The sequence below is a fragment of the Diorhabda sublineata genome, chromosome 5, assembly GCF_026230105.1.
Source record: "Diorhabda sublineata isolate icDioSubl1.1 chromosome 5, icDioSubl1.1, whole genome shotgun sequence".
In the NCBI taxonomy this organism is placed as follows: Eukaryota; Metazoa; Arthropoda; class Insecta; order Coleoptera; family Chrysomelidae; genus Diorhabda; species Diorhabda sublineata.
Window position 1 is genome coordinate 19522906 of NC_079478.1, and position 25050 is coordinate 19547955.

The following is a 25050-nucleotide window of genomic DNA, read 5'->3' on the forward strand; positions in this document are numbered from 1 at the left end:
ATGCTACGACTCTTTTACTTTTTTTATCATGCATATTGATTTAATTTTTGAAAACAAGGGTTCGAAATATCTTGAGTCAATATTGCCATTCATCATAAGTCAATTCCTCCGTAGAGGAATAGGAATAGATTAAAATGAACATTGAACATCTATGGAGAGCTTTGAATATCAAAATATTCTCCATTTATTCTTGAATATTAATGAAGTGAAACTTGTACATTGTAATTGAATTTCATGTAGTCTACTGATTCTAATTTTCAGTTATATCAACGAAACTAAGTCATGTTTAGACTTAGTAACTCGAAATAGTATCTTAAGGTTCATGTAATTTAAAAGAGATACTGGTACAATACAAATTTGTGAGTTTCAGTGACTTCTGTGATCTGGTTTTCAACAGCTATAAACATTTTCATAAATTATAATAGTATATTTTAAAAGTGTAGCAAAGGTATGGGACAAGGGTATTATTAAGTAGATGATGGACTAAAAGACATTAAAAAAGTAGACAAAAAGTGGGTACTAAGTTTCTATTCGAAAATAGTTGGAAGTAGCAAAATAACAAAAAAGTATAACTGACTTGTGCATTGTACATAACAAAAATACCTTCTTCTTAGCGTGTCGTATCAAGTCCTCTTGACGTTGGCGATCGGTATGGCAAAACTCTCTCTACCTTGAGGTCTACCTTCTTCTCTTATCCCAGTCCAATCTCTGATATTTTTCAGCAAAGAGGATTGTTTCCTTTCAATTTCCCTACGAGCTTCAATGTGTCCCAAATAAGCTATTTTCCTGCATTAATGTTATCCACCAAGTCACTAACCGCATTATTTTTTCTGTTAAGACTGCATCGTTTGTTTGCATAGCTGTTCACCATATCTTGAGCGTGCGTCCAAATAACCAGCAAAAATACCGCGAGAAAGAAATAGGCATAAATTTGATAAATTTTATGACTGGAAATTTTCATAAATAGTTCCAGATATTTTAGAGTAATTGAAGATGAATAATTACCAAGAGTGGTTTGTTCCTTAAAACAAAAAATGGCATTCGAAAGAGCTATTTTCTGTCTCTTCACGGGGGTTATAAGAGGCCGATACTTCTGACAGATTTACTCAAATCACATGAAAAAGGACAAACAGCAAAAATTAATGAACAACATAAGTTCAGTCGAGTCAATACATTTAGTTCCGTTTTGAATCATCAGCTGAATAATGTCATTTCAATCGAGCTGACTAACTAAAGTATATTTCTGTCTAAATAACTTCCAACATCATAAAAACAATGTGCATAGAGGAATTTGAAAACTACAATGAATATACCTAGATTTAGCGAGAAAGAAATAGTTCTGGACAATTTCTTGAAATGGAAGTTACATATTGCCGCTTTCCTGTTTCCAAAGATCTGAACTTATCCACCTCCTTAACAGTCTGTCTCACGGCACTTCATAGGACCATATCTAGTGTCCTAATTACCCTTAAATCTTCTCTGTATCAACGTTTCTAAAACTAAAGTTTAATCTGTAAAATTCTTAGAGCTTGTTGTGGACAAGTTCTTCCTGTTTTGCGCTGAGATCAGTTTCCAAAGAACTAAACTTATCCACTTTCTTAACAGTTTATTATGTCCTTATTGAGTCGCATTTCCGATATACCCTTCTCCTCTGGGGTACGTGTTGTGCGACTTAATTTGAGCGATTCTTCAAACTGAAAAAGAGAGCTGTTAGATATTTACTCGGACTAAACAGCAGTACTCACAGCAGCGACTTCTTTAAAAGATTCTAAATTCAAGGAAATTAGATTAACAGTTCCTTAACTTCGTCGCTGAGTTACAAGTTCGTCTTCTTAGTTTTCTTTGGCTGGAGTCTCATAATAACAGAATCCTTATTCATCTTTGATTCTAATTCGTAAGCACGCTTCTGCAATTTCAGAAAGGTCGTTGCACGGCTATCCATTTAGGAACACGAAGCACGACCTTTACCTATGTACTCCATGTTCAGAATAAGTTAAGTGCTCAATATTTCACATTACAAAAAAGATGCACAATCACTTGCCAGTTGGAATCAAATCGATATAATCTTTTCCCGCATTCCGCAACAATTTGAGGGCATATTTACTGGAAAGTGGCTTCTACTTTATAATCGACTTCTATTCTAATAATAATATTTAATTCCGGGCATGCTGTATACTAGTTAATTTTGTTATGGATTCATTTACAAATTATTACCTATAATTTTGTTACTTATAGTGATTTGTTTCTGTATATTGAAATTATATTTTTATGTTTGTTTTTTAGTTTTTGCAAGCTTTTTTCTTAAATTGTAACAATTTCTCTATCTCTAAATATCCATTTTTATAAGCTTGCAAATCCTCGTTACGAAAACACAACTTATTACTGCAATCGACTGCACTACGAACGATTTTGGGGTTGTAATGGGTATTTTTGCTTCTAAAATGCATTCCACTCAAGTTATTGCTTACTCTAATACTCGGCGTAAACGAATATTTGAGAAATGAGATACGTCCAAAAACAAGTCTTAACTTGTCCAGAAATTATCGAGACTAGTTCGCAATTGAATTAACTACATATTTGAATTTCGGGACAAGAAATACATCATCGACGTATTGCATTATGAATGAACAATTTTACAAAAAAATTCATCTAGGATTAAAAAATATTATTAACATTATAATCGCATATTATAATTTTTATTTTGAATTAATTATTAAAAATTTTCAGTTCGTGCAAGAATGTTTAAAAAATTATGCCTCCCATCACATTTTAACGTCTACGTCAGTGGATTTCAACAATATTCGGATCATTAGTATAGAATGACGATGCACTTTTTTAGCCTTTTGTATTTTGTAAAACCGTATTATAATTCCATTGGTCCAAGGATCGAATAATATATGCATATGGTCACTAATTATGTCTTACGAAAGAATTCGAACGCTTGCTTTCTCCTTTCATCTTTTTATCCTAACTGTAGGTTTTGAAAATTATCAATAATTTGTTTTGTGTCAGCCGTCCTTGTTAAGTGATTCGTTTTTTAAATCAAATATATTATATACAAAATTCTCGTGTCACAATGTTAGTTACCACACTCCTCCGAAAGGACTTGACCGATTTTTATCAAATTTTATATGCATATTCAGTAGGTCCAAGAATCGGCTATTATCTATTTTTCATACCCCTAAGTGATAAGAGTTGTCCATCCCTAACACTTTATTTTTATTTTTTGGACAAAATTTTAATTTTCAATTTTTTTATAATATAACATTAAAAAATACATACAACCCTAAATTTTCACCCTTCTATCACTAACCCTTATTTTTTAATAGTAATTTAATCATTTTTTATCCCGCTCGATAACTAATCAATTATCACTGGCTGGGATAACTTACTCTCAATTAAATGTTAGGCTCAACAGGAACTGGCAAAACATTCCTTATTTCGCTAATTCTCGCCGAAATACGATCAAATAATAACATCGCATTGGCCGTTGCATCATCGGGCATTGCGGCAACTTTATTGGATTGAGGCAGAACAGCTCATGCAGAATTTAAACTACCACTAAATATTCAAAATAACCCTGACGCAGTGTGCAACATAAAAAAAACAATCATCCATGGCCACAGTGCTGAAACAGTGTAAACACTTCCCGTCATTCCACGATCAACATACGCTGATGAGATCAATGCTTGCTTAAAATCATCGCCATTGGGGCGTAATGTTGAAAAAGTACAGCTGAAAGTGAATATGCGCGTTCAAATTATTCAAAATCCATCCGCTGAAACATTCTCAAAACAACTCTTAGATATCGGTGATGGAAAAGTTACTATAGATGAAACTGGATGCGTAAATTTATCGACCGATTTCTGCACAATCATTGATTCGCAAGATGCTCTCATTGAACAAATATTACCCGATGTACACACACAGAACATACATCATGAATGGCTTGTAGAAAGAGCAATTTTAGAGGCAAAAAATGTTGACGTTGACGATTTAAATCTGAAGATACAACAGTTGTTGCCAGGGAACTTGGTAACATACAAATCTATTGATATAGTTTGCGATGCCAGCGAAGCTGTAAATTTTCCAACAGAGTTTTTGGATTTGCCAGGCATGCCACCGCATAATTTACAATTGAAGGTTGGATCTCCTATTATTATTATATACTAATATTATAAACTTATTAATTTTTACTATACTTTTCAACCCCAGTAAATTCCCTTCAGTATCTGTGGTTGTTTAAGCAAATAATTATAAAATTTGTCACACTTCATATATATGTTATTTGTCGAGGCGAGATAGCCCAAAAATAATCATTTTGCTTAGTTTTCCACGATATGTGTGAAACTTTGTATTTCGTTGGTGAAAAGTATGAACAATGACATATCTTTATCCGTGGTCTAAAATAATTTTTTGTCATGGTCAAAAACAAGTACTTATATATGTCGACTTTTAAGGGCAATTTCTCATTTTTTGCTCATAGCTTCGTTGCTGGTGACTTTACATAAAAAATTATAAAGGAGTTATTGTCATTGATTCTTGTAATTGTGCCAAAATATTCTGAACTATCGAAAAATGGTGTGTGCAAAAGCTGGAGATTATACGTTAAATGGTTTCATGACTTATGACCTCATAAAAAAATTAGCAGCAATAACAAAATATTTGGTCTATGCGTTGAATGTGGTTGTGCCGATTTTTTCATGGGTAGATTTCATTATTTTTTGAAGGAAGTCGACGTTCATTTATAAAAAAAATGGAATTTTGTAATCAAGGGAATTTCATCCCGAATATAGTTGGAAATGTGTGTATGATTATAAGCGCAATTCAAATTAGCATATGCTTCATCCCACGAAAAATTTCATTCATTTTTCTTTCAGGGAGGGATTTCCACGAGATAAGTAGTGATTTTTCATGTAATGATAGTACTGTAAATAAAAAATATAAAATTATATTTTACACATATCGTGGAAAACTAAGCGATTTTTCCTAAATTGCCTAGACCATATATATACGAGGATATATTGCAAAAATTCTTATCCTACTATAGAACTAAACATAATTTCAATTTAAAAATATTTTATTACTCAACATATTCTCCTCTTAATTGGATACATTTATTACAGCGAACCTGCAACATCTCTAGACCTTTAAAAAATTGTTTCTTCGTGTTCTGCAAACCAAAACCCACAGCTTTCATTACCTCCTCGTTGGAAGGAAATTTACGACCTTTTAAACTTTTTTCAGTTGAGGAAAGAGATAATAGTCGGACGGAGCCAAACCTGGTGAATAAGGGGGGTGTTCTAGTAATTAAACCCTAAATCACGAATTTTTTGCATGGCAACAAGAAGTTTGTGTGCAGGGGCGTTGTCCCGCAAAAACAAAACACCTTTGGATAGCTTTCCGCGTCTTTTCTCTTTAATTTTTTCCCGAAGAGTGGTCAGTAATGTCGAATACTATTCTACAGTTATTGTTCTACCTTATCCAAAATGGCAATCCCAAAAAACTGAAACAAGAACTTTCCAACAGATTTTTGGACACGAAACTTCTTAGGTCTTGGAGAACCAGAGTGCCGCCTTTCGATCGTAGGAATGTACCCAAGTCTCATCCATAGTAAAATTCGGTTTAAGAAGTCTAGATCGTTTTCAAATCGAGCACAGATCGAACGCGATGCTTCTACCCTTGCACGCTTTTGGTCAACATTCAAACATTTGGGGATCCATTTTGCAGCAATTTTTCTCATGTCCAAATTGACGTAACCTATATGACGAACGCGTTCGTATGAAATATTCAGTGCTTCAGATATCCGTTTTAGCCCAATTCGACGATGGTCTCATAAAATCATGTCATGAACTGCATCGATATTTTCGTGGACTGACACAGAAACTGGCCTTCCCGATCGGTCATCATCTTCAATAGAAAATTTACCTCTTTTGAAGCTTGCAGTCCAATTTTTCACGGTCGCATACGAGTGACATTAATCACCGATGGGTAATAAGCATATCTTCGTAAATCTGCTTACATCTTAACCCTTTTAAATACAGGTACTTGATGATGGCTCGATACTATAATTTTTCGATTTGGACAATTTCGGTGGACATCTTTTTTCTTTTAATTTATTGCGTAACTAATTGGTTTACTTTTTTGACGTCAAACTTTACACTGACACTTCTAATAAGTTATTGTTCGTTGCTATGGTAAGGAAATATTTTGTTCATGCATGGAACTGGTCTAGGCTAACTAGATATCAATATATCCTCGTAGTTAAGATTATTGCAGCTACTGTTTTGGCGGTAATCGATTTCTTTCTTTTGACCCCTGTGAATTTATGAGGGACATTAGAGTTATGGAGTCAGGACACTACAAAAACTTGGACATATCCTAGGAGAACAGAACGGTTGGCAACTCTAATGTAAAGCAACCTAACATTTATAATCTTTGTTGCAGGCTTACGAATTATCCACCCTTACTGGTACACAGGTAATGCTACTGGTAGCGTCAGAAACTGGTCACGTGTATACCTTCGCTACTAGAAAGTTACAGCCAATGATAACAAGTGAAGCAGGCAAGTATTATATATATACATTATACAAGTACATTTTCAGAAATTATCGAAGTTAAAATTTACTAAAATACATTCAAAATGAAAAATGATCTTTTCAATCTAAGCGGAAGTGCAACTTTAGTTCGCTCTAGGAGAATAGAATGATAAAGAAATAAATAGTCAATTGATACTTTTCGTTTTTTCAAGCAATATTTTAAATAGTTTTAGTATCTTTTTTAATGAGTTTTTTGAAAAAAAAAATAATAACAATTTGCAGTAGATGAAAACGATGAATCTTGTCATCAGATTTGACAATAAGAATCTTTAGAATATTTTTTATGTTTCAAGAGAAATACTATTTCAAAATAATCTAAATCTTTCCTAAAATTTTCATAAAACACCTGAGGTAATATAAGTTTTGGGACCTCTATTGGTTCGTTGGTTTTATTTTAGAGGGTTGAGGAAATTTTTCGTGTTAAGGAAGAGATTCATTTGATTTGGCTCTGATATAGAAATTACTCCTCTAGAGGACTGGATTCCCCTAGTATTAAAGATTATATAGCCGTATGTATCATAAGATCTATAAGTGCCTCATTTGCCAATAAAAGTTAGAAATTTTCTTTTAATTCCAAGAATGTCACCAAAAATACGAGTTTTGTATTCTCAATAAATTAGTTCATATGCAAAGTGTAGTGTGCAATTCTACTGTGATTAAAGAAAATTTGGAACCGCGTAAATACTGAAAAATTGTTCCAACTGTTAATGAGAAAACATTCATTTTCAATTGTTTTAAATCATTTACAGACACAGTCAAATTAGTTAGTAGTACGCTTGCTGTTGGAAAATTTACGATTTATAGATTTATTAACTTTTCAAGGAAATCCGAGCAGACCCGTTGACGCAGAAGCTTTTGGTCAGGGATAAAATTTTTTGTATTCCTCGTGTAAAATTTTCCTAACCTTTTCTTTAATGGCATTTTACAGCCAGCAATCATCCGAATGCTCATTCGACGATCTGCGAGCACAATTTGGTTGATTTTGGTTACTGTTTTCGGAGTTGAAACAGTCACAGGGCGACCTGGGCGACCTGGGCGACTCAAAAACACGTGCACAAGATACAGAATTGTCCCCATAGGCCTCTTACAACAAGTTATAGCACTTAGTCTGAGTTTTTTTCAATTTAACGAGAAATTTAAAATTGATACGTTTTTCATCACACATGGTTTTCGGCACGAGAAAAAACACGTTCGTTTCAAACCGCTACTGCACAAATACTGTAATAGTGACGGAAACGTATTTTGGAACATGCATAGACAAGATATTTAAATACCCAACGTATTACTCGTTTTTTACTAGCCAGACCTCGTATATTAATGGATCGATACTTGTGAAAGAAACTAAAAGTCTTGGTTACATTATTTGTTCATAGTATGTTGCTATTTCCACATACATCACATAAGTTTACCTTTTTGTGGTAACGACGACAAAAAATAATAACTGAAATGACTTTTTTTGTGAAGAATGCTAATAATGTAGAGACGTGATAATTGAGTTTTTATCGAATAGTCGTTTCTACTCATCGATTTGTTTGCAAAAAATAAAACTGTGAAAACGTCATCGGCTTTTTAATTACAATTCTAAAATTTATTACCAATAAACAGTGACGTAGTTTCGCCACCCAGTACCGACCGGAAATTCACTTGTTGCTTCCTGTTTTTTACACTAATTTGAAAGTAAAATATTCCAAGGACATGAAAGATTTTAAGGTGATTATTTAGAATTGAAGCTCCAGGCAAAAATTTTTCGTCTATTTGGGGTTGTTTCTGAGGGTAAAAATAGTAAATTTAAGGCGAGGGAGACATATTATTTCTATTATTTTAGACATTACAACTTACATATGATAAATCAATGAAACCTAACCTAACCTAATCAAAATGGTAATGTTTTAGAAGTGGTTAGGTTAGGTTACATTGATTTATCATGTGTAAGTTTTAATATCGAAAATAATAGAAATAATATGTCTACTTGCCTTGCCAGAAACAGCCCCAAATACGTGAAAAATTTTTTGGAACGATTTTTGCCTAGTGCCCCAATTCTAAATAATTACCGATTTCAAATGTCCAACTGGAAAGATCGTCATACTTACCACCATCCAATTTCTTACGGAATTTGACTTTGACTGAAAAGGATAACTTTTTTGTTTTTATTATTATTTCAAATCCGTATTTTTTGAAGTACGTTTTATCTTATTTCCAGGAAAAGCCCTTATTCAAACCTGCCTCAATTCTCCCGACCCACCAGCAGGATCTGCAGGGGGAGACCAAAGAATGTCTGCAACTGGTTTCGAAGAAACGGAACTCACTTACAACATATCCGATGATGACTCCAAAGTAAGACAAATGGTATATGGTTCGCCTCATACGCATGCTCATCCCCACTCTCTTGCAAGTCAAGGTCACTATTCTCATTTAGAACAAACACACCTCGGGTTGGGAGGGTCGCCGCAACACGGAGGGTACTCACAAGCATGTCCGAGTCCTTTACCCCCTCCGCATCAAGGTTACGGCCACCCTCAACACCCCCATTCGCATATGCATTCGCACCCTCAGCGGTAGAGGATAGTTCGTTTTTTAGGAATATTTTTTTACTTATTGTTGATTGGATGATTTAGAGATCTGAGAAATACGTGTAATATCTTCTGCATTTCAAAGAAACTCGTCTAAACATTTATAGGGTAATTAAATCGTAAATGCAAACTAATTTAGTTTTGGTTCGAACAATTCTGATGATGCGGAAACTAAAACAAATACTTGTTGCAAAGAACAAAATTTGAACAAAAACGTAATTCCAAATAACGAAAATATGTCAATAACACTTATGACTTATGACACTAGATGACTTAACAACATTCCACAATCTATCACTACGATGAAAATGATATGGAAGTGTCGTCTATACTGAAACATTAGCTAACATAGGGCCGAAACTATCTGGTTAGTGTTTATTCAATTTAAAGTTTAATGTTGGTACTACAAAACGCCTTCGACGTTCGCGTACCAACATGGAACATTGGAAGGAAGGCTGGAAAAGAAAAAGTGATATGAACGACATACAACAGATATAAATTCTTTCGAAATAAACTGATTGATACTTGTTTTTTCATACAAACCACGTAGCATTCACGAGCAAGAGAACAAGAAGTGTTTGTAATTGTATTACAACTATTGGTTCTAATTTCGTTCTAATGTTTGACGCGGATCAAAAAACAAACTTTCTTTGGCCAATGTTGCAAGCAAAACATTCGAATGACATGAGAACTACGATCACACGATGCGTTGAATCATACTCGCGTCATGCGTTGGAAGCATTGAACGCATTTGGTAGCGAATAATGAGATGAGACCGAAATGATCCCAAGATGCGAAGAGCATTTCAAAGAAACATTAAACGCAGACAGAAGGAGCTTACAATCCAAAAGTGGAAAAATATCGGGGGATAAAAAACTAAAAGTTCCCAAGAGAGGACGAATTAGAGCCAGAATTAATCAAGTATGGTGAAACTGCACTGAAGACGAAAATATATTATTCAATAAGCAGTGTATGGGAACAAAAAACGTGGAAAATGGAAATAATGGTACCAATACACAATAAAGTAAAAAGAAATGAATGCAGGGGTATACAAAATTTTGACTAAGGCAATAGATAAGTTTCAGAGTATATAGAAGAGACTACCAATTTGGGTTCAGATCTGAAAGATCAGTCACAGACTACATTTTCACCCCGAGGCAAAGGCAAAGAATTGGGTATCGATACGATCCGCCAGTTCACTCAGTCTTCATATATTTTCAAAAAACTTACGATACTGTAAACAGAAACCATTTATGAACGATCCTAGTATTTCAAAACAGCTCTGTCTCGTTCTTTTCTTGATGTCTTCAATGTTTTCAAAACGCCGTCCTTTCATGCCCCTTTTCATGCGTGGAAACAAGAAAAAGTCGCACCTTTAAACCTCTTTTTGTTTCAAACTTCCTTAGACAGCTACTTTATGCAGTGTCATTTGGGTATTCTGAGTATTGCTAGTGTTTGAAACCATTTTTTTTATACTTAGCTTCAGGTTTAATCCTCGGACATAGGATTGCCTTCAGAATGAAAATTTGATCACTAGTGGTCTTCTTCTGTTTGAAATCCCATTGTATGTAAGTGATACCCTTCTATTGGAATCTTTGCCATTCTACATATTATTTGTTATTTCCTCTACTTCTATTTTCGATGGTGTTTCCTCTACCAAGACTGGTTCATTGACTGTTTCCTCTTCTTCAAACTCGCCTTCTTTTTTGCCTCTTGCTCCATCGTTTAGCAGTTCATTGAAATGCTTTAGTTATTATATTATATCTCGAGTGAAAAGACAGAGATACTGCTCAATTATTACGCATGGAGCTAGGTCGGGTCTTTTTTGACGAACACTGTTGCGCAATCTTCATAGCACTTCCAAATAAAAGGTTTGATTGACAGTCTGACCTGGGTAAACAACTCTATGTGAACAACTCCTTTCACATAAAGAAACAAATCAACATTGTTTTGATGTTTGACTTGGCGACAGTTTTTCACACGGAATGACGATGGTGTTTTCCAATGGCTTGTTTGTTGTTTTGATTCTGGGTCGTAACCATAGCACCACTATTCATCACTAGTAATTACCTTTGAAAGAAAATCTGGTTCAGTACCAAGCTGTTATTTCAGTTCACGACATGTCTCCACTCGACGTTCTTTTTGATTGTCAGTCAGAGCCCGAGGAACAAATTTCGCAGCAACGCGTTTCATTCCTTAATGTTCTGTTAAAATTCGCTGAACCAAGCTCCCAAGATATTCCACTGATTTCAAACAGTTGATGACTTGTATATTAACGGTCTGTGCGCACAAACTCTCGAAATCTTTCAAGATTTTCATCGATTCGGGCAGTTGATGGGCGTCCAGAGCGAGGTTTGTCATCAATCGACATCTCGCCATTTTTTAATCGAGACAACCACTCATATACTTGAGTTTTCCCCATAGCATCATCTTTGTAAGCAGTTTTCAACAGTTTCAGCATCGAGTAGAAAATAAAATTTAACAGCGGCACGTTGTTCACTTAAATTTGCCATAATAAAAAAACGAAGCAGCAGCAGTGAAACAGTACTAGCAAAAACTCACACTAGTGACGAACAGAACGTGGCAAGTCACCGGCCCGCGCGGCACTGTACTGGCGACGAGTTGCGCTAGACAGGCCCTAACGGCAGAAATCAGTACTACAAAAGCTCCACCCATGGCAATGCTATTCCGGTTACTTTTGGGTACCCGTAGTATTTGAAGAATCAGAACTAAGAACTCTATATGGAATGCCCAATTTTAGAGCACCAAAAAAATGATGGACATAGAACAAGGAGGAACAAGAAATATAGGAAGACCAAGGAGAAGATGGTACGCAGAGGTGATGGAATACCTAAGAGAGAGAGAGGAATTCAAGATTGGAAAACGAAAGCAAAAAATAGGTAAAAAGTGAAAGACCTGCTTGAAGCATCACTTTATATTTGATATCCTTGTACCCACAGTATATTAAAAAGTAAGTACTGTTGTGATGGAATAAGCAAAAAAGTTGGTTTGTTTATATTCGCCTATTGTCACGATCTTTTTTTTCTTTTTTTTTTGTATCTGATAATAGGAAGTGAAAGTGATTTTAAGATTTATATCATGATTTGTTGAATGGTCCGAATTAATATTCCGGTGTGATTTTTGAAAATTGATCGGTAAACAAATAGGTTCCTCGTGCGATGTAGTAAATAGTATCTTCTCACCGATCGCGACGGAAGAAACCAGAAATTTAAACAGCGACCAGGACAGCAAACTGAATAATTCATTGTCGGAGAATGGACCTCACGCATATTTTTCGAATGTGTGAGATTTATTCAGTTTCTCACCGCGAAGGTGAATAGGGAAACGGATGTTAAATCTTCGTCGAATTCCCAACAAAAACTTGAGAAATTTTAAAATAAAACATAAAACAAAGGGAAATAGTTTCAGTATTTTTTGCAATGTATGTGTGATCTTCTGTGTTTGAGTTAATATATATAGAATTGATTTATTTTTCTATAACATCGAAATGTTATCTACATTACCAGCAACTACGCTTGATCCCTACTTAACCAGTGGTTCACAGTTGGGAGGATGTCACCAAATAGTGCTTGCTATCCGGGGAATGTTTAACTATATGAACCAAATAGATGGACTCTTTGGCATTGTCTTCAGTTCGGGTCTCTACTTGAACGAGAGTTTGCTATACCACTCTAATACGTAATAACGTCGAAACTAGTCAGTGGTAACAACTCTTTCCTTGCAATTGCGAGCCATTGGGGATGTTGTAATCGACAAAAATATCACACGTGTTTTTCCCATATAACCAGTTAGTTTCTTCAGCGCCTGTTAAAACCCAAATTTCTTTTCCGTATGTAAATGTTTTTCGTATTATTGTTCGTTTTATTCTAATTCTGTATGCTCCAAATAACTTCTTTGATCTTATCAACTTACTTAATGCCTCTGATCTAAGGTAGCGCTATCTGTGTTCCACTGTGCCGTGTTTTGGCGCTACGGGAAACTTGAGTCTTGAGTTGACACATGTGTAAAACACATTTCCATATGCAGACAGCCCTGAAGCTCTCACTCCCACGGAGTACTGCGTTGATAAGTTCCTATATATCGTATATTGCAAAAACCTTTATTCATTCATATATTACATACCTTAAGAAAACCACTGGATTCATGAAGTACAACTACTAGAACTTTTCTGTTCTACTGTTGTCTACTCTCAACTTTTTAGCGCCAATAAGAGTGTTCCCAATATTAATATTTATTTTTCTAAGTAACTAAGAACAGCATTTCATCATTTGGCGACGATGACATTTTCCAATGAACTGAGCGCCAAAATGTTCCCGCCTCTTTCACCGTGCCATTAGCACGTGCCACAACCATGCAGCGTGCATGCATTTCGCACGTTGCTACTGGAAATAAAAATGATAATCGCACCGTGCGAGGTGCATATGTGTGGTGTGTATTCCGCTTTTTCAGTTCCCTCACCCATAGTTGAAAATTGATTATCTATTCATTATACAAATTGTTTATATATGCTGTTTCCATTTTTTACGTGGGCGCACTCTTTTCCTTTTCGCTCCTTCCCCAATTAACAAGAATCTTGTCACTCAACTATCTTAGTCTATTCTGACTATATACCCCAACCTACGGAGTCTTTTTGCTCCGACCACATATCCCATCTCAGCTTGACCATACATTTTTCTCTACTTATCTTCCACTTGCTCCTACACTCATCCGAATATCCTCTTCAGTAGCTTTCTCTCACATATGTTTATTTTGTTCATTATCCAACACTCACTGCCATACAGCACCGTTGGTTGTATAACTATCTTGTAAATGAGTAACTTGGTGGCTCTTGAAATATCTTTTGATTTTAATAGTCCTCCTACGGTTTCAAACGTTTTGTACCCTCTCGCCAGTCTTTTGTCGATTTCCCTAGTTTAGTTTGTCACTGTCACTTCTAGGTATTCGAACTCCTGAACTATATATTCCTTATTTGGCTCTGTCGTCAGTTTCAATTGTTTGCAGCTATTCCGATCCCTTTCCATCTCCATATATTTGGTTCATTGTTCATTAATGTGCAGTCCATATTCTTTTGCTTTCTTTTCTAGATCCTTTTTCGTTCTACTTATAAGTACCACGTCAAGGATGTGTTTTGTCATTGTAAATAATCACCTGGGTTCGCATGCCACTATTAGTCAGGATTATTTCTAATACAAGGTCAGACAGCACTGTTGAAAGAGCTTGCTTTAAACCTCTTTTTGTTTCAAACATCCTTCGACGGCTACTTCATGCAGTGTCATTTGGGTATTCTGAGTATTGCTAGTGTTTGAAACCAATTTTTTTTCTACTTAGCTTCAGGTTTAATCCTCGGACATAGCTACCGTTCTGGATTGCCTTCAGAATGAAAATTTGATCACTAGTGGTCTTCTTCTGTTTGAAACCCCATTGTATGTAAGTGATACCCCTATAATTCCCGCAGTCTGTCACATCCTCTTATGTACTGGGTAGATAATTGCCCTTAAGGGTTCATCACATAACTTCTATTGGAATCTTTGCCATTCAACATATTATTTGTTATTTCCTCTACTTCTATTTTCGATGGTGTTTCCTCTACCAAGACTGGTTCATTGACTGTTTCCTCTTCTTCAAACTCGTCTTCTTTGTTGCCTCTTGCTTCATCGTTTAGCAGTTTATTCAAATGCTTTGAGTTTATTAGGTATTATATTATATCTAGAGTGAAAAGACAGACTGTTCAATTATTACTCAAATAAATCATGTCTTAGTCTTCACCATCTCACCAGAAAACGAAGAATCTAATTTCTCGTAGAGTCTATATCATCTAATGAGGTGCAATTAAGTTTATACTAGTCTAAGAAATATGTAGCATAATATTATCATAATTAATATGAATCAGTTCGCATTTGTTTGTTTTTTCGTAAGAGTAGGAATACGGATTCCGGTTTCATAGCAAAACTTTTCTGTTTACAGAGTAGGCTTTTGGTATTTTAAATAAAAAAATCTATTCGTTTTGTAGTTTTCACAGTTTGTATACCTCATCTCACAATACCATCGATAATACGTCTAGAATATCCTAATTTGAAAGAAAACGAATAGTTACTAAATATATAGTAGATAACACAATAAAATGAAGAGAACTATATACAATACTGCAAGAAAAGGGCAATCCAGACTACGCGTTACTTACTGACTAATATGTTTCGAAAAATTTCCTATGACGTAGTTCAGAGCAGTTCAAAAGTAAGTAAGAAAAAAATCTCAACATAAAGAGATCATCATTGAGTCATTTTAAATTGATATTCGATCGCTTCAAATAAAATTGCTGGATTTGGAAAATAAAAAACTTACGGAGAGTTAAGTTCAAAAATACCTGAAAATCACCCAGGACAAAAAGAAAGTTCTTAAAGAAATTCTTCTGTTGACGTCCTCATTTTCGGTGTCTGAAACTCAACTGGAGTATATTGAGGGATGATGATGTTCAAATATATTTATACATAAATTTGATACAAAGAAAAGTTAAAAATTAATCAACATATAAAAATCTAGTGTTGTTCTTGAAACAACAATAAAAATCCAATACAACTTACCAAACGTTAGTTAAAGTTTGGTAGGATAAGAAGAATTTTTGAAAGGAATGTGGTTTGTTTGAGTACGTCTTGATATAGGAATAGCTCTTCTGGAGGGCTGGGGTTGTGGTGGTTTTGTTGGATTGTATTTCTAAAGGAAGATTCTGGCCGAATGAAAACAAAAGTGAGGCTTTTAAGCAAAAACGATCCTTCCCTATTTGTTTTTTTGGAATTTTGTGTTTTTTTTTGAGTGCAGGTACAGCTACGGCTGTATTATTCCCTATACCGGTTCACCAGGCTGCAGGGAAACCGCAGAAAACCTGCAACACCGACGATCAACGAATTGTATAGGGTGGGTGCTGGGGGTCGGAATTTATCTGATTGAGATGGGGGAATTATCGAGGAAGTTGAGATAGATTTCAAGAAGATCATCGTACGCTGTTTTTAGCAGTCGAAGTGATGGATAATGGAGTTTTTTTTTCGGGTTTTGAGCCGAGGGGCCATATATAATTGATGTTGATATCAAAGAGAATAAACGATGAAAAAACCGGAATATTCTCAGTCTGTTACGTATATGATTGTATTGTATCGATTGTGTTGTATCGATTTTTTGACCTGGTTTACGATGAATTTTTCGAGGGAGGCTCTAGTTGATATGGAGATTCCAGAAAGTCTTTGACTTCGGTCTCAATATTGAAGTTGTTCTCTATGGGGTTGGGACGAGAAACTTGTTGTAAGTGTTTCGCAAACATGCTGTATCTTGACTATTTTTTGCCCATCGACCTTAAGGAGTGCGGATAGGAAGATTTGTTAGTTGCGGTCTATTCAGTTTTTTCGTTGTTTTCCTAATCAGCTGCTTCTATTAAAGTCTTGAGGTAGTTCTGTATTTCATCATTTTATTATTGTTGAGTAGTGTTTTCAGTTCTAAAGTTGCCTGATGTAACTTAGTCTTGTCAGCGGGTGCGTGTGCTCTTTGCCAAATTTTCCTTAATTTCCGTTTGTACATAATTTTTTGTACAATTATCATCAAGAGAGTTTTGGGTGTGGTAAATTCATCTTTAATTGGTATTCAACCATATTATCAATGTTTTCTTCAGTTTTTAAAGAAACTTGGAGATGCCAGCAAGCTATCCAAATAAACACGAAAGTAATTCCAATTGGTATATTTTTTGCCTAATCTTAATGGTATTTTTTTTACTATTATTTGAGTGCTGACTGTGATTAGAACGGGTGTGTAATCAGAAGACATATTTGTTGAATGAAATAAAATTATTCGGAAATAAATAAATTAAGAAGTTGAGTGGATTCGACACAACAAAGACGAACTAATATGGGTATTATTACGAAATAAATAACAATTGCAGTATTTCCACATTTTTATTGACCATATTCGTCATATTTTTCGTCAGTTATGATTTTAAATTAAACCTTGAGATCATATTTTATTTTCTTTCGTTCTTGGTTTCAATCCCTACCTGTATCATCTTCAACAGATCATTGCCTTGTATCAGAATGGTATTAAGCGAGCCCAAACTCGTGATTCTGTTAAATTGGTAGTAATGTAATTGTGTATAATTATTGGTATTATTGTTTCTTATTCTTACTGGGTGGTCCGTTTAATGATGGAATTTTAGTTTCCAAAGAAATTTTTCATATTGTACCCGAATAATAGTTAATTTTATACGTATACGGTGGAACATATAACAAATTTTAACTAAGTTGTGAACTTTTATAATTTTTATTCCATATGCTACCGATTCAAAATGCTTTAAAATAAGTATTATACTTTTCTTTTATCCACGTTTATTATTTTATCTTTTTTGTCACTTCTATTACTCTTCTTAGATTTTTCATTCCTGTCGCCTAAATTTCCGAATGTTAGAATTAGTCATTTCTGAAGTTACTTTTTCGTATTGCATGTTCTATCACTTCTTGATTAATTTTTATTTCCGATTATGTCAATTTTTACTGTTTCTTCTGTATATTTTGACTCATAGCCGTGCAAAAATCTTTCTGAAATTGGAGAAGCGTGCTTACGAATTAGGCAAAAGGATTCAAAGATGAATAAGGAAGTGAGAGTGAGAATTTTTAATCTTTTAAAGAAGTCCCTGCAGTGAACCCTGTTGTTTAGTCTAAGTTATTAGGTATGTAGCTAATAAAGAAAGTCGTAGAGCCAGTCACCGAGAGTTTTACCTTCGACGACGACTTATGAGGGATGCTGTAGATCCTTTATCTTTAACTGGTAAACACTTTAATTGTTCAGCTTGAATAAGAAACTAGTTCGTTTCTTGTTTTATGCAATTGGTTCATATTTGAGAAATTTCAATAATTTCATAGTTATAAAACCATTGGGAAACATATTTGCAGCCTTATCATTATATGCAAGACAAACATATCAAAGAGTTATTTGACAGTCACTCAATCAATGTCCCAACAAAGTATCAGTATTAGTCTATGTGCCTGAAGTAACACAATTGATTATTGATATGTTGGATAAAAATCGAATAAAGGAAAGATTTATGATTAAAACCCAATTTCCAGGGGCTATTGGTGCAATAGATTGTACACATATTGCAACAGAAGAACAAGGATTCCACTCGAAAAATATTTTGTCGTAATTCTGAAAATCATAATTAATATTTAATTTTTTGTGATTATGATTTGAAAATCTCAAATATAAATGCCAGATGTCCAGGCTCCAGTCATGATGCTTTCATCTGGAGACACTCCATCAAACATGAAGTTAAGTAAATGTCATAATGATGGGGATTACACTTCATGGTTATTAGGTGATTCATGATATCCCCAACAACAATGGTTCATGACTTCCATATGGAAACTTGCAATAAATTCACACCAATATCATTATAACATTACACATGGCCGTGCAAGAAATTGTATCGAGAGGTGTAATGGGGTTTTGAAAAGTCGGTTCAAACGTTTTTACAAAAATTGCAATATAACCCTGAAAAAGTAGGGAATTCCAACAAACGATACTAAATCAGCCAGAAGGAATTGAAGAATATTTTGTAGCTGCTGATGATTTTAATCAGGGACAAATGAATGAAAATAATAGAAATCTACTAACTCCAAGATATTTCTCATGAGTTTTCTGTTAAAATAAATTTGCAATTCTATAAATGTTTTCATTAATATTTTCAACTATTTTTTGTTTTTTCAATATTCAATTTAGGGTGACCATTTGCTGTAGACTCTATTTTTGACTGCACGTTGTTCTCTATTAAAGAGGCATCACTTTAGTCAACAATGATTACTTCAACTATCTGATCTTCTTGATCAGTTTGATGGTTCTAAGAGACATTAAATAACCGTCTTCCGTTAGCTGGAATCAAAATAAAAACAATCCGATAATTAATTATAAGTAGACGGCATAATTCAATTGTATGCTGTTTGGACATTAAGAACGTTACTTAGAATTTCCTGGCTCAGGTCCATTAGTTCAGGTATCGGTCAGTCTGGTGTGGACGGATTATCATTTTGTTTGTTTGGGGAAATGATGGCCACCCTTTTGAACCCTCGTATTGGTTGTTGGTTAGGTTAGGTTTAGCAACAGACGTTTTTACTTTTCACGGATTTTTGGAATTTCTAAAACATTATGAACATTCTTACTTTGTCGTATATACCCTGAAGCGTTTAAACATATTACTAGAATTTTTTTTTACGGAAAGTTTGAGTTGATTTTATACCTTCAAGTTAAATTCGGTGTATTAAAATTGTGTTATATATTAGTAATACAAACTAATAACTTGTACTTGTTCTTTACATCTGAATCCCACATCTAAAGCCATAACTAAATATTTGAAACAATTATTGGTCATTTATTTTAATTGATTTTAAATGATTCTGGGTTAATCCTTTATTGGTAAAATCCAAAATATTAGGGCTGGGCTTAAGTTTACACTTTGGAACGACAAGACGTTGATTTAACTCAACTTATATTCGATATTATCGTGTTAAGTTGGTACAAAGCATTAAAGTTTTTTGGAAAATTAATAATTTTCCGTACCAAACAGGTAGACTGGTATGCCATGTTCTGTGATACCACGTTTTTAAACAAAGACTTTGCTGTAAAAATCAGATACAACTTTTCAAAGATTAGGCTGGACATATCAGAAAGACTTTCATGCATTTTTGAAAACAATAATTTAGTTTTTTAATTTTCCCTTGTGGAATCATAGGATATATGGAAGAATTTGAAAAAATCTTCGCAAAAATTAGAGATTCAAACTATTCAACGTGAATTCCGGATACTTTGCAATCTAAAAATGGAGGAGAACATTCTGGAGAGCTTGGAAAAGCATTCTGAAAGATCGCGTCTAGAAGAACTCCTAGCAAATCATCTCATGATTCGTATTCTGCTAAATAGTGACATGTATTTAAATTCTCTCCGAGCTGCATTACCGATTGATCAATTGATGCTTATTAATTTGATAGAACAGTAGTAAAGTTTTTAGAATATTAACAAATCCAGAACCAATAATAGAAGAAATAAACAAGAAACAGCTGATTTTGTAGTGTCAGGTCGATATAATAAAAATTGATTAACGAGAAAATTAATAAAAGCGAACATACCATTAAAAACGAAATGAGAAATCAACAACGATATGGATGGATCTAGTAAACTGGTGTCAAAAATACAAAAGACAATGATCGCGGTAGCTTTGTTTAGCTATAAGCGTTTTCTCGAATTTATAACATAATTTAATATTTGATCTAAACCTCATGACCTTCTATAAAGTCAAAAACTTTTTGCAAACAATGTATTTGGGATTCAATCTCCCTTTTTAAGAACTTTCGTTCCAGATAAAGTTTGGGTGATGTATTTGTTGTCATAAATTCTTTCATTCACAGGTGGACGTCTATATAATTAAAAATACTGAAATACATCGTTTTAATTAACATAAACAGTTAATTGAGATTTGAAAAAGGTTTTTGAACGTAATCTAGTTCAAAAAATTCTGTTCGAAAGAAAGATAGTGTGTAATTGATTAAGTTTCAAATAAACTAATAGTAGTTCCTAATTTTTTTGAAAACATCTTTATTTTTTTGTATACGGTTCGTCAATTTACAATGAACAGTTGAAAAATATTCGAAATGTGTTGACATTAAACCACACCAACGAGCGCCTCTGGTCGAAAATTACTGGTTTTATTCTTTTTATTATACGTTTGTTATTTTTATTCTTGTCGGCTTTCTATCAGACTATAACAAGACTGGCTAAAACGCCAAGTTAAAAAAAAAGGAAGGGAGTATCTGATGCTGCGAGGAATTTGTAGCTTCTGTTTCGTAATTATTGATTTATTGATATGGAACTAGTTCGGTTTTTAATTGTATGGATTGAATTGATCGGATCATTATGAAAATATATTGAAAAGAGCGCCTAAAAATGGTCAATTTCAAGATACGGGTAGGTACCTAATTAAAGCTTTTATGTTGACAATGATAAAATGTCAACGTTACGTGTTAATAGTTGTAATTTCTGCAAACAAGTTCCTATCATTTCTCTCCATTGGTGACGAATTTTTCATAAAAACCTACTATTTTACTAAAAACCTAAAAAATCTACTTTAACCGTTTTGTTGATTCGTATACAAAATCAAACGATAATGAAAGTAAAATATGAAAAGTAATTCGACTTATACATATTTGAGATGGTAAAGACGACTGATAATATAATTGAAGTGATGAAAAATAATTCCAAGAACTCTACTCTAATTTCGCTTTATTTTATTGTTTGAATATTAAAACTGGATAAACTTTCGAAAAACGCCAAGAGGAATTGGAAGGTAAAATTGATAGGGAATGGTCACAATCGAATAGGGACTAATAAAATATACCTAGGATCGTGCACAAAAAAGGCATATTCGTGTCACAAAAAAGGAAAGAAAAATATAAATACGATAGTAAACGCACCGGACCTAACCAAATCTGACCGAATCGCATCGACGTATTTTCCGTTCCCAAAGGAGCAATAAAAACAATAGAAATAAGTGAAAAGCGATTTTATTCCACAAAAATTTAGTCACTTTCCTCATCCTCTCCATTGGAGGTCGATCATTCTTTCCAGGATACAAAAATTTTATATCTACAATGATTGCATCGAATGGATCCACATTTTTTTGTCGGACTCGCCGTCTCCAGAGAAATTCACGAAGATACAGGTCCAAGTAACTTCTTATTCCCCCCTCGATATTCTTCTTCTCTTCTCCAGCTGGGTTCAATATTTTTAGGTGTAGGCCCCTGATTTGGGGTCAACAAAGTGCTTTTGATGGTTGACTGTAAAGTGCTGGTAGCTTTCACTTTCTAGCGCCAAATATCCTTTCCAGCAGTCAGTATGAATGATAGTCGCGACTTTGATATTTTTTTTTATTGGCTCCATCAATGCTTCGGCACTTCTAGAGTTATCAGGACATAGCTCCAATCGGTAGCTGTCGCCACAACGCTCGATCATTCCTAATATCCAATGACCCTCGACCATGCTCCCTTTATTGTATTTTCTTCGTTCGATTTTACATTCGTCTATTTCATCGACGCAACTATCCCCACCAATTTGGCCTTCATCTTCATATGCTCGGTCTAAACTGGCCATACAAACTTCACGGGCATAGTTGAAGACGTCGCTCACTGATTCTAACGAAACTGTTGTTCCCAAAATTGAGGCCTCTTTTATCGTTTGATCAAATGAAAATCCTTGTGAAAAAAATAGGTGATAATTATTATTTGACGGCCGTTAGTGTGCAATCGTTCGAACCATATGTCTTTTGCCGACCATATGGTCGAACGATCTGCCCTTGATTTTTCCGAAACATCTGAAGTGGCCACAAACGGTACCATCATCATACCATTTAGCAAACTGGTTGTGCTTGCTGCACCATGTATTGACTCGCACAAGATTATTATTAATGGACAAAATTTTTGCATGGCATAATTGTTGCTATTTTAAAAAGGTTCCATCTTTTTGGCAGGGCCTGTGTCAATTATCAATTGACGAAATAATGGATTATTTAATAACTATTTAAATTTTTGAAAGTATTCCTTCTAATTTTAACTCAAAAAACCAAACCACAAAAAATGTTTTAAGCTTGCAATGTTTTATTTACCACTAATTCACTGACCGAGCAAAATGGCGGATATTTATGCTCCTACTTACCTGCGCACGAAATGACCGCGATTTTCGACCTTGCGAGATCGCTTGAAAATCAAAAATATCGACATCACCTATAAATTTAATTGGCGTTTTTCGGAAGTTCAGTAAAACTTATTATTTGATTACTTATGAATAATTATTTCGAGACGCGTGATTGACAGGTTACTAATGCTTACGATTTCTGTACTTTTTCGGATGTTGTATACATTTCCAGTATCAACACTTCATGTCGAAGTTAAATCAAAGCTTTTACCAACACTAAATCAAAAAACGCCACAAAAATTGTTTATGTCGTCATTTATATTTACAAAAGTTTTGGGAGTTCTACCAAATGAATGTCAGTAAAGAAAAAGTAGGGAAAAGGATTGGGAAAAGAATGAAATTTGAAAGTCTACCTCGGAAATGTCTATAAAATTTCAAGATGCCGTCCAAGATTTCATTTACTTTATAATATCTGAGGTCCAATTGCTGTCCAAAAATGCTGTTTTTAGGTACCAAACGAATATTATTTTATGAAAAAAATCGTTTTAATTTCACTTAAACTTGTTTCGGTTCAGGATGAGATAAGTACCGCCGATGCGTTACCTTAAATTTGAAATAATTTCTGGTTTGTTCGAGAAATATTCAAATATTTTTAACAAAAAGACATAACACAACAATCTATAGAGATAGCCATATAGTTTTAAAAACAATAACAATAAAGTGGTAATGGACTGTTACTAAACACTCTCCTGGATTCGTGACACCGGCATAAGCTTCTGTTGGGTATATTGCACCATATCCAGAGCGATTTGTCCAATGACAATCTACTTCAAGAATAACCCGACCTTCCTAGCTTGAACTAGCCTGAACAAACTCAAAAAAGTTAGACTGCTGAATAGAGAAATTATTTGGTACGATTTCTTCAATAACATGCAAAAAAAATTCTACAAATATCTATTTTTAGACGACGCCATCTGAAAGTTGTTCTTTCTGTATTCATTTACATATTGAATGGAGCGTTTTGAGTGTTCTATGTAGCGAAAGTGACAGTTCCGTACTGCAAAACACTTTCGAGACGCTCTGGAGTAGACAACTTCAACTTCCTTAAATGTGACTCTAGCCACTTCAATATTGACAGTTGACAGTTTTACTTCGATGATTTTGCATAACCTTAAATTTTTAATTTTCTGAAATTATTTGTTATCCGAAGTTTTGTCTAAATTAATGAATAATAATGAATGATGATGAAAAAGAAAACATCAGCGATGATGAGTTACTGGAATCCACGCCACCTCACCGAAGAAGGCAATGCGGCCGTTCTTAATTCGTTGCCGGATAAATCTCGTACGAAAGGTATGAAAAACAGTATGAGCTCTTTATGGAGTGATGTCACCAGAAAAAGGTGAAAAACCGCACGGAAAACGTAGTGCTCGCTTATTTTTAAGAAAAATCTAAAATCTGGAAAAGTTCTACTTTATGGTCTACATTCTCGATGATTAAAGTACTCTCGCAATAAAACAAGATGTTCACATCAACAAATATCCAAAGCTCAGATTTTCTGAAGAAACAAAACAAAGGGTACACTGCAAAAAAATCAAAAACTGTTGTGTACTCCGCGGCTCAAATACAACTTTGTTGGACTCGTCTGCTGCTCGCCTCGCTTCGCTCGTCTCGCAATTTTCAGATTCGTCCGACAAAGTAGCACTTTCAGTTCTACTCTAACTATTCTAACTATTCTAAGTTCAAAATATATTCTATATTTAATTAAAACTTTTATTAAAATTTGTTCTGACACATTTATTTATTATCAAAAAATTTACAGTTTTTCTGGGCAATTCCCCTCACTAGTTATATATTTTTCCCACTTCTTTGGAAGCTTTTCTTTGCGGATATCGAAGAATTCCTTGAACAACCATTTACGCACTTTTCTACCTCGTCGTCGGTGTTGAATTTTTGACCTCCGAGATCTTCTTTCAGTGGTTCACACATATTGTAGTTGCAAGGTAATAAGTCCGGACTGTAGGGGGATGCTGTAGTATCTCCTACCCCAGTTCTGATATTGTGTCCAACGTGATACACGAGGTATGAAGGTCGCGGGTTATCTCAATAGGCTCAATATTTTACAATACAAAAAAAAGCGTAATCACTTG

At 34.4% G+C, this 25050-nt stretch overlaps 1 protein-coding gene across 2 annotated transcripts in view; it reads left to right on the top strand.

Annotated features, from left to right (window-relative positions):
• The window catches only part of LOC130443769 (serum response factor homolog), a 258199-nt gene that overhangs the window by 55607 nt on the left and 177542 nt on the right, over positions 1 to 25050 (top strand). For both annotated transcript variants that reach the window (XM_056778577.1, XM_056778576.1), the window contains exons 2-3: positions 6448 to 6565; positions 8800 to 8933. In XM_056778577.1, the coding sequence (XP_056634555.1) occupies positions 6448 to 6565; positions 8800 to 8933 (252 nt within the window). The remainder of the gene's footprint in view (positions 1 to 6447; positions 6566 to 8799; positions 8934 to 25050) is intronic.